The sequence below is a fragment of the Helianthus annuus genome, chromosome 16 (genome assembly GCF_002127325.2).
Source record: "Helianthus annuus cultivar XRQ/B chromosome 16, HanXRQr2.0-SUNRISE, whole genome shotgun sequence".
Lineage (NCBI taxonomy): Eukaryota > Viridiplantae > Streptophyta > Magnoliopsida > Asterales > Asteraceae > Helianthus > Helianthus annuus.
The window spans coordinates 189,585,729-189,597,712 of record NC_035448.2 but is presented as its reverse complement, the minus strand read 5'-3'; the positions used below and the strand labels follow the sequence as shown (position 1 = coordinate 189,597,712).

Here is an 11,984-nt window from a genome sequence, read left to right as displayed (position 1 = left end):
AACCTGAAACTAAGTAAAAACATCGAATCAACCGTCGTAGATTAATAACATTGGACTCGGACCATTCACCAATGAACATCACGTCATATGCATAAATCAAATGAGACACCAATGGGCCACTAGTTGAAATACTGATCCCTTTGAACAGACCAATAGACGTAGCTTGTTTCATCAAACACGTAAGTGCTTCCATAGCAATAACGAACAAAAATGGTGATAGCGGATCTCCCTGACGAAGCCCACGTGAACAGTCAAATTCCCTAGTCGGTGAACCATTCACCAAAACAGAAGCTCTAGCCGAATACAAAGTAGCCATCACCCAAGTTCTCCATCTACTCGGGAAGTTCATTTGGGCCATAACTGAATTAAGAGATTCCCAATTTACAGAGTCATAAGCCTTATTAATATCCACTTTAAAGTACATCCCACTTTTCTTGTTCTTTTTTAGCCAACTAAGAATTTCATTAAGGACCAATGGGCCATCCATGATATTTCTACCCGCCAAAAACGCCGATTGTTGTTCCGAGATCAACTTCCCCAACACCCCTTTAAGTCGGTTTACTAATACTTTTGAAATCACTTTATTTATTACACCAATCAAGCTGATTGGCCTGAAACTTTCTGGGCCCACCGGGTCTTTTACTTTTGGAATTAAGGCAATAAAAGAAGACGTACAGCACTTACTCAAGGAGCCATCCTCGAAGAATTTGTTGAAAAGATTAATGAAGTTCTCCCTGAGACCCGACCAACATCTTTTGATAAACTTAAAATTAAATCCATCCGGGCTAGGAGCACGTTCACCTTCACACTCACAAACTGCTTCTTTAATTTCCTCCACAGAAAACGGATACTCCAACATGATTGCCTCATTATCAGAAATAGTAGCCAGATTCGGGCATACTAATTCCGGTCTATTAGCCATTGGTTCCGTAAACTGGATACGGAAGAACCCATACAAGGACTCTTTAATAACTAACGGATTCGTCACCCAATCACCATTTATCATTAACCCGTTCAACCTATTTGTGCTAATATTAGAGTTTATAATATGACGAAAAAAGGATGAATTTTCATCCCCATCAATAGCCCATCTTGTTCTGGATTTCTGCCGAATATCCAACTGCTTCATTCTGTCAAAATCCGCCACATAACATTTACATTCCATTCTTTCAGCCAGTTCTTCATCAAGAAGCGATCTTTCCTCCGCCAACCTTTCAATGCAAGCCAACCTACTTTTTTTTCTCCCATATATCCCTTCCCTTCTTTCCTTTTCTACAAGAAGCCAGGATTTAATATATTTTTTAACCACCGAAGCTTAATGGCTAAGGCAAGATCACCAGGTCCCGAAAAGGAAAAAGATGCACACTTAAGCAGAACATAATCCAAAAAACTGGGGTATTCAAACCAAGAATTAAAGAATTTGAATGGGATATGGCCGAAATCAGACTGGACAGTCGATAAAACAATAGGCCGGTGGTCCGATGCTTCACGATCTAGAGCTATCACAGATGCATTAGGCCAGTTCTCCATAAAGCCTAGACAAACTAAGAACCGATCCAGCTTACTCAGTTTCCTACCATTGTCTGAAACTTAAATATAACCCTTGTAAACACTCCATAACATAAAGTATCAATACATGGTTGCTAATTTAAGTGATAGCTTTGTTTGAAGTGTTGCATTGTAAATAGTTAAAGGCAACCCTTACGTCGATAAGACATTATTTCAACGCAGAATTCATTATATCTTCTTGTTTAGCATGAAATATGAACACGTGGCTATTATATATTATTAAGCTTTTATTCCATAAGTTTTTTTATCAGTTATATTACACTAGAGCTGATTAAAATAAGATTTCCCCCATGTCTTAACTACTCTAACTGATGTGGGCCCAAGTGTGGAGGAGCGGTCTATTTTGTATTTGGAGGCCCAAGATCGTGTAACAAAAGGGGCTTCACTAAAATGGCTCTAACTTGGGCTACGAGGGTCCGTTTTAGGCGTGCGACCAGGCGAAACGAACGTGAGAACGAGCTCCATCTTGCTGCAAACGGCCTACGGCGGTTTGGGTCATCGTCCGGGCCAAAAAACGTTTATTTTCATTACTTATTTGCATTTTTATGTTTTTTGGACTATTTTGGGCATTTTGTTTTAGGCCGTGTGTTTGGCCCGTTATCTTTTTTAGGCCCATTTCGAATTTCTGTCCTTATTTATATGTCCCTTTAGTAATTGGAAGAATCAGAATTGAATTTTGAAACTTTCGACTTTTCACTTCAAATTCCGTGGCCTTTGGGGTTACAATTTGGGGGTTGGAGAAGAACTACACGGGTATTCGTAGAATCAACGTGTAATCTTCATTTTTTCGTTTCACGCGCTACATCACTAACTCATGGCTACCTTTCTAACCCTTTCTTAATTCTACCTCTTACTCGATGTTGGTTCCTCCAAGTCACTCAGCGTGTCTTCTAAGAACCAAGTGACTCAGCTTTTGTAACTAATTATATATGACCACTTTCCTTAACTTTATTTCTTTCTCTCTCTCTATATATATATATTTATATATATATATATAACTTCCACACCCTTAACACGTGATTACCCAAGGGGCAGCGTAGTGAGGTTGGTTCTAAAGCACTAGCGAGGTGGACAAGTCTGAAATCACACCTCACTTCAAACTCTCTCACTCCCTCCCCCCCCTTTCCTCCAATATCCGTGGTCACAGACCCGTACGGACCAAGAGGTGGGGACCATACACAGGCAAACAATTTTTTTTTTTTAATATGTTTACATAAAAGTGAAGTATGAGTTGGACGTTTGTGTAGGTAGGTTTATAGTTGAAGGAAAACTGAAAGTTTTTAATGTAGAAGTTTGGAACGATGTGCCGTGTTGATGTAAAGGATCTGAAAACAAACCCAACTTTAGCGTTTGAGATGCTTTTAGGCTCTCATTTTTTAGGGTCTCTATTTTGTTAATAATAATAATTTTTATAATTGAGCTTAGGTTTTGGGCTGGATATAAACAAAATAACCGTGCGAGGGGGAACAGGTTAAAAATGAAACCGTTAATCTCAATAAAATGTTCGCTATCAAAATTAGGTCACCACTCACAAGCTAAGTAGTTAATGTGGTAAAATATCGAATATTGGTCAAGGACCGATATTTGAGATATCGGTTATCACGGTGGGATATAGGTGGGATATTGGTCATTTTAATATCATGCTATATTTATATATTTAGCAATTTAACACTAACAATTCACCTACTATTAACAAATTAACCTTTTGCAACTTGCAAAACCCTAATTGTAGCAAGTAGGAACCGACTAAAACTTAAAATACCAATATTTAACAGTAACAAATAACAAATAAGACTTACACTAATAACAACAATAAGAAGAAAGACAAATGGTAGAAATAAGAAAAAAGGCACTGATATCGGGAAAATCGGTGATATATATTGGTTAACTATCGGTCAATATCGCTGATATTATTGGTACCGATATTCTGACCGATATTTTGCACTGATATCTCGGTAGGGGACCGATAATCGATCTATCACTGATATATCGGGATATTAACTACATAGCTCACAAGTCACAACTCTCTTCTTCTCCTTCGAATCCACATCAACACACTTTTTTGCAGAATCGTTTTTTCTTCCATAGGCCGAAAGCATAATGATTCTACTTTTTCTTTAACTGGTCATTGGGATTGGGTGGTAAGTAACCAAAATTCAAAAATACAACTGATACAACAACTCTTAATATTGCTATTTTTCATTGCAATATAGTTGGATTACACAGCTTCACTAACTACAAGTTCATACTATTTAATCAAAGGAAAGGAGGTTTGATATACTTAAAATTGTTGCAAGAAATCAAACCAGTTATTGAGTTGAACATATCTATCCAAAATTATACAATGATATATATGACTCCTACCTATAGAAACATCCTCTATATGTTGGAGTCCAGTAGTCTGTTGATCCATTGTTTTCATGGTACACCTGAGGAGTACATGACACAGGAACCAAACACAGACCTCTACTCTTGAGGTCAAGCTTCAAATCTCCTCTATCTTTTGTTTCAAATCGCACCCACGAGTCCTGATCGAAATCCAAAATAACAAGTGTTTGTTCAGCTTCTGAGTTTAATTGTGATTGCTATAATTTTATATTTTGTGTATAATTCTGAGGCTCACCTTGATGATATTGGTCTTCATATATGGATTGCTCAATAACTGCAAATAATAATATTTGTTAAATCACTTGTTTTTTCATCGTATAAGAAGTATGGTTAGTTTGATAGAAACTCTAATGATAGCTCCAGATTTAATTATATTTTCATTATTAGATAGTGAAGTATGAGTGGAATATTAGTGGGTACGTTTGTTTGTTAGGTAGTGACGTAATATGTCAAAACATATCCGTAAGTGATACTTTTACCTGTACTTGCTCTTGTAGACACTTGATATAACCAATTGCTTCCCACAATACCGAAGCTGTATCCGTCTGAAAAGTTAACCGAAGTTAATTGCTTGAAAGAAATTAAATTGTATAAAGAACAAGTTTCACGTGTTCTTGAGTACCTTGCCGAATGGTGACACAATTTGCTGAAGGGCTGTTATTTTATCCCCAAGCTTTGCTTTAGGAATCTGAACCTTTGATTCGGAAAATGTATATTAAGAATTAATATTAGAGAAAAAAAATCATTATTGGAGTTAGATTTTAAATCTATGTAGACAAGCTGATGGATACCTTAGTTGATGAAACTGTAGAAGTCTCAAGCTTAGCCTTCTTTAGAAGTGGCCCAGACTGGTCTTCTGATTTCTTTTTCTTCCCTTCATTAACAACTCCATTTCCCCTCCCACTGATTTTAGTAAGTGTGTTGCCTCTTGGTCTTAGTGGCTGCAATTTTTGTAATGAAACATGTAAAAAGTTAAAACCTAATTAAGGTATCATACACATTTATGTATGCATATTTCCAGCATGTTTGTGTGTGTGACTAACACTATTTGTTATTTCTAAATGTTAAGGTGGATTATATATATGTCATAAGTTAGAGAAGTTGCAACAAGACAAATGGAAGGCAGCCTTGTGCCCTTATAAGAAAGCACCACTATTCAGTTTTTAGGGTAACTTATTAGGGTTTTTAATATTAATATTAATTTTGCATCAATCTACTATATATCAATTTAATTTCAGTACCATCATATGGCATTCAAGCACTTCTCAAAACATTAGTACTGTTATGCACACATAAATATTATCATATATATATATATATATATATATATATATATATATATGTGTGTGTGTGTGTGTGTGTGTAGTTTATCTTGATACGCGACATGGATCTCCATACATCTCTGTAAATTATCCGATTGAATTTTTGAGAGAGCGAAAGGGGATATTCTACCTGATAAGAGTTAAGGAGGTCCGGCGTCCTTCGATCCGGAAGATTCATGGTATTCATCATGGATCTATTAGACATGTTACTCTCTGATGATGGTTTGTTCATGCAGCTACCAAAAGTAACTAAATCAACAAAACCCCTTCCATTACTACACACCATGTCTGACATACCATTGTAATAATACTTATTATTATTATTATCCCCAACAACCATTTGATTAATATTTATCCCCCCTTCATAATCAACTGCATGACCACTTAATCTCCTTCGAAATAATTCGAGCTGATCTTGTCGAGTATTACTATCTGGATGTTCATTCTTTATCGTTGTGAATTGACCGATGTATTGATCAAACTGTGGACTTATTTCATCTTCTGATGGTGCAATGGACCAACTATTTGTTGTAGATGGAGTCTTGCTTTGGTACATGCCATCTTTAAACCCATCATAAATCTTTTGAAACTGGTTTATATTTGTTGGGCCTGAAAACTCCCATCCACTATCTATCTTCTTCAGATAATCACAGGCCGGTTGATCGAACATACGAGTCTGAATGTTTTGCAGTTCTCCGGCAGTTCCGGCATCTCTACACATGTATTAGTTTCCTCAGTATTATCACAAAGATACGTTAATCAGCATGGTATATACATACATACATTTATGTTTAAACTAAGTTATTATAAGCTAACAAACATAAAAATATATATATGGGATGTTAGGTTCTGTTAAAGTAAAGTGGAAGAATGGAAAGAACAAAAGGAATCCACTAAAACACCTTTTGGAGAAGAATTCCCCTTTAAATTTCCTTCTCTCTCAATCAAGCCTTCATCATTACCAGATAGCAATAATATTAAATCAGAAGTAAATCTATGACTACCATAAATAACTTTTCTTTTCATTTTTAAAGCCATGTGTTTTCTATACATATATAGTAGTTTAATTAATTAGAAACTTAAAGGTAATAATAATATGTCAACAAGATATAGTCTTCTCAAACTTGAAAAAAAAAATATATGGAAAAAGCTAACAATAATTACCAATCTTTTGAAATAATACATTAAGATGGTCGGGTATTTTAGCCAAAGGCTTCAATCAGAATGAAATCCGGTGCGTCAAAAAACACTTGTCACACTATGGTTAATTGATAATTTTACAAAAAAAAAAAAAAAAAAAAAACACGTCAAGGCTATTTTGTTAGTTTTCTCGGTCAAAATGGATATTATCATGATTTCCCATTCATATTAAGATGTATACAACGAATCGAGAGAGTCAAAACTATTGTGTGTGATAAAAAAAGGAGAGGGTTTGTGATTGTTAGGCTGGAGGGTGTGGGAAGGAGCCCCTATTTAACTTGCAGGGTGTGGGATAAAGCCCCCTCAATGCCTATAGCGCCCCCTTAATCTTGACCAACTACCTCAATCAAGCCAAAAACGCTCGTTACTATGATGGAGCCAGGAGCCTCATCAATTGCGCTCCGAGTTAATTTTGTGGGTGTGGGACGATGGTGCCGGGTGGCGCTATAGGGGATGAGGTAGCCCTGGTGACGCCTCCATACCCTCCGGCCTTAGTAAACTATATATGTATTTGGATTTTGGATGATATTTAAAAAAAAAGTTAAAAAGCTAGATTTATTGTAATCAAAACCTTGTAGCTATATGAAAGTTTGATATCAAGTATATATTAAATAGTTTGATGTAATAACTTACAGTAGCACTTGGTTCCATAGGTGATGATTATCAGAAACCGCCTCTCCATAGGGATCGTTGGTGGACGCTTTCTCTACAAGGCGTCTCGACGACTCCATGCTGAGCCCAGAGTTGTTTGAAGCATTGGTTGTAAAAGAAGTAGAGATAGAGACATCTTCTTCACCATTAGAGCATGAATTAGAATTAGGTTTTTGTGAGTTATTGCATGGAGGATTACTTGCATAATTAGCACCACCAGTCCATGAACACATAGAGCTTGCATGAACATCTTGCCACCATTTGGCTGCAGAAGAAGAAGATGTTGCAATAGAGTTTTTATTGCATTGTTCAGCCATTATACAGTTATCCATTGATCAACTATGAATCTCAATAAGTTGAATTATTGGGGATGGGGGTGGGGTATTTAGAATATAAAGGGAGGACAATATGTGTGTAATGCTGCAGGTCTATTGTGAATTATATCATATCTATGTGTAGTGCACAGTGCATACACTAAAATATGCAACCTTAGTTCTTCCACTTAGAAGGTGGATAATTATTATATACCAATGGCTGGGCCAGCATGAGTATGTAGTGTAGTGTAGGGAATTGAAGTTTCACTTCCTATTTTTAATCCTTATTTAATACACCACTCAAATGGATGGAGAAATTAAACAAGAAAATAAAAACCGAATATTGTACTAAGAATTTTATATCTCATAAATCGTATCTGTCATGAATTTTGGATGCATGTAACAGACAGGAAGAGATTCATCGTTAAAGGGTACTTCATAATGTTATTACACGTTAATTGTTACTAGTCAAATGCAAGATAAACTAAATGAATGAATGGTATTCTAATTGCATTTAGCTAGACATATATATACAAATAGGGCTTCAAACGAACCGAACGAACACGAACAAGACCTTGTTCGTGTTCGTTTGTTAAGAAATATATGTGTTCGCGAACCATTCGCGAACACTTATCGAACGAGATTTTATGTTCGTGTTCGTTTGTTAAGAAAAGGAATTTGTTCGTGTTCGTTTGTGTTTGTTTGTTAATTTTAGGCAACGAACAAAAACGAACATTGACGAACACAAATGAGCACAAACTAATGTTCATGAACACAAATGGAAACAAACAAACACAAACAATTGTTCATGAACAGAATATATAATACACTGACACTTATTAGATATTTAATTTGTCGAAATTTTAAAGTATTTAAATAAATATAAAAACTAAAAACACTAGTGAACTATCGAACACAAACGAACACGTTACCGAACGTTCATGAACATAGACGAACGAACACGATCTCTGTTCATGTTTGTTCATTTAACTAAACGAACAAAATTTCTTGTTCGTGTTCGTTTGTTTAATAAACGAACGAAAACAAACGAACTTTCCACCAAACGGTTCATGAACTTTTCGCTGAACGTTTGGTTCGTTTGCAACCCTATATACAAATAGAAAAGAACAAGATGTATACACCTATGTGTCTCCCTAATTAGTAGGCTGTACGTTTTAGTTGTAATAGGGAAAGGGTGTGAGTTTTTTTTTATGTTGGATAAAGTACACACGAATGTACACTCAACTAAAAGCCATAGGAAACCAACAAACAAATATTTTTAGATCGTTGCCAATATTCCTCATGAAGAGCATAACTTCATGAGAATCTTTGTTTCTTAAGGATAATTATCGGGCTACTAACTAGATATCGTTCACAATATCCCTCATGTTGCTACTAACTAGATATCGTTCACAATATCCCTCATGTTGGGATTTAATAAGCTATGCCATATCTTCAAAAAAATATATATAAAGATGATTACTGAACATTTATCAATGGGGATATGTTACATACCAAACGAAAGAACTCAACCCAAAAGACTAGTCTAGTGTAGGGGTGTTCAAAAAAATCCGGATCCGAAACCGAATCCGAAATATCCGAAAATCCGTATCCGAAATATCCGAAATTTCGGATATCCGAAAATTCGGATATCCGAAAATCGGATAATCCGAATTTTCGGATTCGGATTCGGATATGAGTTTCAAAAATTTCGGATAATCCAATTATCCGATATCCGAAAACTAATTATTTTTTTATAAATATATATAGTATATGAGCATTATATTTTGTTTGAAGTATTGTAAAAGTTAGTAAAAAGTAGTAAATAATTGTATTCGTGTGAATTTATGATTGTTTTTAGTTTTAAATGTTGGAAATTTATAAAATCGAATATAAGTTTAGTTTTAATCTATACACGAAACGGATTTTTTGATTTTTTTTTATAAATTTGGATATCCGTTTGGATATCCGAATCCGTATCCGAAATTTCGGATATCCGAAATTTCGGATACGGATTCGGATATCAATATTCACTATCCGAAATTTTCGGATATCCGGTTTTCGGATATCCGAAAAGCGGATAATCCGATCTTGAACACCCCTAGTCTAGTGGGTGAGAGAGCCTATTTGGTATATAAACCTCACATTGATTGCCCATACAACCGATGTGGGACAAGTCTCATACCTTACAATGGTTTCGATCCATACAAAACACAAAAAGAGGGTTAAGAAACGATTTCATAACTTCCCAAAAATCATTATTTAACATTTGTATAATTAGATTTAGTGTTATTTTAGATTTAGCCAGTTTTGCTCTTTATTTTAGTTGAGATATGATTACGTCTAGAGTCTTGGTTATATGTAGTATTCCATATACAACTTTTATTTCATTCAAGTCTATAGCTAATGTGTCGATAATGTTAAAATTATACTTGATTTAATTTTTGTATGACTTTGTTATATGATAATAATCTTTCTCTCATTTGGGGTTTTTGTTACATGTTTGCTAGAATGTACCAAACCTTTTCTTCGCTTCCATTATGTGTGGTACATGACCATTTGCAAATTGTAATGCGTTAGTCGATATTAGAGCTCGTTAGTTTATTCATGACATGTCACTTGACCTCGTCATTCTTTTGGTTAAATATGACGGGGTTATTGCTTTGTGGTGTGAAATTTGATGGCCTCTTAACTCGGATTAACAAAGTCACATTATTCTTGAAGAACTACATGACATGATCGTAGGTAATGGAACAACAAATATCACGAGTGGTAACCATGGTGTTATTTGACAAGAGGTGTCGGTAGCAGTAGTCATAGCTATCGACATGGAGAGGCTAATACATTATAATGACTTCTTACTTGATAAAAAGTATGGTTGTTTTCCGAATCCAAAGTAATGAATCTCAGAGTTATTATAATGTGCAACATCAAGACATATAGCTTTATAACAAGAGTAAGGAAACCACACCCATGAGCAATAAATTATGAAGAAAACAACATAAAATTTTATGAAATCAACCTTTGCTAGAACATATCTGTCACGGCCCCCGTCCCGGTGTGACCCGGTCCAGGAGCCGCGGGACAGAAATCCGTGGTATTTATTATTTGATTTGACAGCGGAAGTTTTAACAGGATCTTTAAACTTGAAAATGCCCGATTATTTTATTTCATAATTTGGGACGAACCCCGTAATTTACAATAGAGGAATTTCACGAGGAAATTCCCTGATTTACAAAACATGTTTATTTATTTAACTGAGCCACCACTTCAAGCTTTATTAGTGCTCCGTAGCACTTTTCCTTGATTCACAGTAGGTCACCTGAAACATGTTTTAAAATATTTTTATCAGCGGGGAGATACTGGTGGGTCACTCACATTTGATAAAACGACACATAGCTATTAATTACAGCATAAGAGCGATTACAATGGCATTTATCTTGTTTTTATCTGGCGCCGTGTCACACCCTGGTGACGATGGTCATACCACTATTGGGTCCTTTCACCCAAGTAATGATGATTATCATCGTTAGGTTTATGAACCTAACCGTGAGAAATTAACAATGTGCACAATACCCCACTTGCAAGTGATTCAAGATAACCACGACTTAATCCCTGTAATTATAACTTTGAAAATAATTGGAGTATTGTAAAACTTTTGATAAAAGAGAATGACTCACGTTGCAAGTTTAAACGGGCAGAGTTTAGCCTATTGATAAGCCTTGTAACCTAAATTAAAAGACAATGCACACGAACTAGGTCAGTAACTTAATACAACATTTACGATAACTCACGAGATTAAAAACCCTCACAACGAATGACAAAGTGCAATACTTAAACATCCATCGAATTTACGGCGAATGACAAAGTATAGCCCTAATGTGGGCAGCACTTAAACATCCATCGGATTGGTTTCAATCGATTGGACATTGAATCGTAGCAGCGATTGAGTTAATACCCTGTATCGTAGCAGCGTTTCCTTAATGGAATTTATGATTTTGAGCAGTAGAACTTCGTTTTTGACTGAAATCTCGAGCACAGATGAACTGCTCATGGCCTAACAATTTATAGCTGAAATATGGGTTTTACGCGGCCCACGTAAACCTTAATAAGGACTTATGCGGCCCCCGAGGGTCACCTAGTCTACGTGTAGGGCTGGGGTGTCACGAGTAGGGTTTCCAGATGTTCGACACGTGGCCCGACATGCTTATCTGGTCAACCTTAAGTTGACGCGGCCCGCGTGACGTCTAGCCTATCCTTTACGCGGCCCGCCTCAGACTTAAAAATCTTGTTTTCTTGGTTTTTCATGCACGTTAGGGTTTCAGGGGTCCGGGTTTTCACTTACGGGTCGTTTAGGGATATTTTTGCAGTCCTTACATCCTCCCCACCTTATTTAAAATCTCGTCCTCGAGATTTACTGAAATAAGTGAGGATACTTTCGCTTCATTTCCGATTCCAGCTCCCAGGTGTATTCAAGTCCTCTTTTTGAATTCCATTTGACTTTAACTAGTACCAGTCTTTTGTGTTTAAGAAACTTAAT

General features: G+C 36.0%; 1 protein-coding gene across 1 annotated transcript; it reads right to left on the bottom strand.

Moving 5' to 3' along the window:
- Positions 1 to 3,738: 3,738 nt before the first annotated feature.
- Positions 3,739 to 7,617, bottom strand: LOC110914929 (transcription factor bHLH111). The gene is made up of 7 exons (XM_022159537.2): positions 7,113 to 7,617; positions 5,410 to 5,992; positions 4,749 to 4,898; positions 4,580 to 4,651; positions 4,437 to 4,502; positions 4,193 to 4,231; positions 3,739 to 4,097 (listed from the first exon to the last, which is right to left on the bottom strand). Exons 1-7 carry the CDS (start codon positions 7,460 to 7,462, stop codon positions 3,930 to 3,932), a joined length of 1,428 nt encoding a protein of 475 aa, XP_022015229.1. The 5' UTR covers positions 7,463 to 7,617; the 3' UTR covers positions 3,739 to 3,929.
- Positions 7,618 to 11,984: the final 4,367 nt, after the last annotated feature.